This window comes from Ruditapes philippinarum, unplaced genomic scaffold, assembly GCF_026571515.1.
Source record: "Ruditapes philippinarum isolate M1 unplaced genomic scaffold, ASM2657151v2 ctg7917_1_1_1_1, whole genome shotgun sequence".
Taxonomy (NCBI): domain Eukaryota; kingdom Metazoa; phylum Mollusca; class Bivalvia; order Venerida; family Veneridae; genus Ruditapes; species Ruditapes philippinarum.
Genome location: NW_026858023.1, coordinates 46,677 through 49,523, shown reverse-complemented (window position 1 = coordinate 49,523; position 2,847 = coordinate 46,677). Strand labels below are relative to the sequence as shown.

The following is a 2,847-nucleotide window of genomic DNA, read 5'->3' as shown; positions in this document are numbered from 1 at the left end:
TACAAAGTGGACAAAACTGAAAGCATTGAAGAACGCCGAAAAAATGGCAAAAATTGAAAATGTCACAAACTCCCTCTTCATGTAAAATAATGGTATATTCCTTACTTACTTAATGCACATTACGTTTGGTTACTTGTCACAACAGGCGAAACAACCAAATAGCTTGTCCAATAACCGGATATTTTCATTACTATAAAGAATTTACGAAATTTAAAAGGAAATTACACTGATAACTGCTATATCATTTATTTTAATGCCCTTATATTAACAATGAATTCATAAAATACATACTTTTATACATGTATCTATAAAGCGAATCTATCGGAACATTAGATCTAAGAATACAACAGTTGAAATAACTTCCAAAATTAACATGACAAAGAAGGCAAGTCTGTCAAATGCAAGGGATACTTGTTTCCATGTCACGTCTGGACTGGCAGAACATCTCATATTCTTCATTTCTAAATCCTTGTTCGAGTTTAGGGAAAGACTACGCTTCCTTTGCTTTTTAATGTCATCATTTTCTACATTCTTGTTTTCGTCCTTATCGTCCGATACAGGAACTAGAATTTTCACCAAGAAACGCCAGAATTTGGAAACTGATTTGGGTCTGGCTCTGAAATGAAAACGTAACGAAAGCGCCGAGCACAGGGTAGTAACTGCTCCAATACCAAGTAAAACAGTGACGTATGAACTGAGATATGAAACGCCGTCGATAGATTCCGGCATTTCCCGTGAAATTATCGTCAGAAATACCGCCATCGTTAAAAATATGGAAATAGGAAAGCTGGTTTTCTCCCCACTTTCACAAGGTATAAAGAACGATATCAAGTTAAGCGATGCTAATATTAAAACTGGTATGATAACGTTTATAAGGCATATACGGCATGCCCTTTTAATTTTGAATTTGTAATTTATAAACGTGTACGTCAAAACGTCTACAGTCACGTTAAAATGGTAAGTGTCTGTTGTAACGTAGTTATCTATTACCTCCCATTCAGCGGTATGTTCGTAATACAGCAACAGGACTTCATTTATTTGTGACTTCAACATGACTCTTTCATCCGTATTCATAAATTTCGACAGAATAATGGTACAAATCTGTTCGTCGAATGGATATTTCTTAGATTTAATTTCACATTCAGTATTGAGACGAACTTGTGTCCAAGCATACACCTGACCGTTTTGATAAAGTTGTATGGTAGAACCTTCCATTCCATAATCTTCAGAGTTAACCAATGCATTATATACCATGATGTCCGGAACCCAGATGTTTTTACTGTAAGGAAACACTAGAGTTTTTATTCCACCATATTCTGACGAATTCCAGGTTAAAAATTCGTCTTTCCAATACAAGTCCAAATTGATTGTACATTTTATAGACTGACGTTTCTCATCTAAATCCTGTATTTTTCTAAGTGATAGACGGATTATAATATCAACTTGTTCCGAATGATTTAACACGGGCCTTACATTAACGTTATAATCATGAAATAGATATTTATGCAACAAAGATTCGTGGTGGTGGCCCCTAGGACTACCTTGAACGTTCAATAAGGTCAAGTTTAGGAACAGCAAAACTACAAAGTGCAACGTCCTTGCCATATTGCTGAATCCTTCAAATGAGAAACGATTTCACCCAAGCACAGTTTTATAGTGCTTGTTTTGCGTCTTTTTTGACCTTGAGAATCGTTGTCTAATGCTTACAAGTCAACGATTGATTTTTAAAAGCATTTGATAGGAAACATTTTTTAATGCTTTTGGGCCAAATTAAAATTTTTTCTGGCGGGCATTGTTACTCCAAAAAGGGAAATTTTTGCATATTTTTAATCAAAGCCTCTGATGGTGATAAAAATTTTGATGGATGAAAAGATTGTAAGCATTTTAAAGATTGGTAAATAAATCTTGCCCGGCATAGCTTTAAATGGGAAAAAAAATTATGTATCGTTTTATAAAAATTCCGTTTAGGCAACCAGTAGATAAACAACTTTATGTACATAATGATTAATATCTCGTCACGAAGTTGATATTAATAAAACATCACAAATCATGCACTTTTTACATCTTTTGTTTAACTGTACAAAATAATTTACAATTTGCTAACTTTGACAGGTAAACGAAACACATTCAATTTGATATTTCATAACTTATCATTTTGCACTTGAAAAATGTTAAAACACTTTAAAGTTAAATCGCTAAAGAGTTAACTCTTCATTCACGCAAAAATGGATTTTATAACTGGTCCAATGCCTGGTTGAAAATCCATAAGTTATTTTAACACCTTTATAAGAGTCTGGGTGGCGTGGCAGTTGTATTTTTGTGATACAAATGTCGAAGAGTTTCAAAATCTTTCAATTTCAAAATAATATAGCTTTACTCAAAAATACAATAATAATTTTTCACTTACCATTGACAACATTTCGCCAAAAACTTAATTTCGACTTCTAGTTTTTGCGTTGGAATAATTGATACTATTGGCAAATGTGCATTAAAATGTAAGGCAATTAAAAATGTTATTTAGCAAAGTTATTAAGCAAAGTAGACGTAAAGCAACAACAATTTGAACTTTTGACCCTTAATTTTAGGTCAATGGATATGCAGATACATTTTATTAAAATAATAGCATCATGACAAACCTTCGTTAATTGTAATAGAATTTGTGATAATCACGTACAATTACATTAAATGCATTAGTCTACATTTATGTAAGGTAGGGATTGTCAGTTATACTCCCTGTAGGGAAGCATATATGCATGTGATAATATTGTTGTATGCATATTTATCAGATTATTGGATAACAATAAGAATTTCAAAACAACATATTAATTATATTGTTGATATGTCAAT

The 2,847-nt window shown here is 32.5% G+C and overlaps 1 protein-coding gene across 1 annotated transcript; it reads right to left on the bottom strand.

Moving 5' to 3' along the window:
- Positions 1-254: 254 nt before the first annotated feature.
- On the bottom strand, positions 255-1,605 carry LOC132751853 (acetylcholine receptor subunit alpha-like). The gene has a single exon (XM_060742063.1). The coding sequence runs from the start codon at positions 1,603-1,605 to the stop codon at positions 319-321; it is 1,287 nt and encodes a 428-aa protein (XP_060598046.1). The 3' UTR covers positions 255-318.
- Between the last annotated feature and the right edge of the window lie 1,242 nt (positions 1,606-2,847).

Coding starts and splice junctions, on each gene's coding strand:
- LOC132751853 (XM_060742063.1), bottom strand. CDS start 1,605: ATGGCAAGGACGTTGCACTTTGTAGTTTTGCTGTTCCTAAACTTGACC.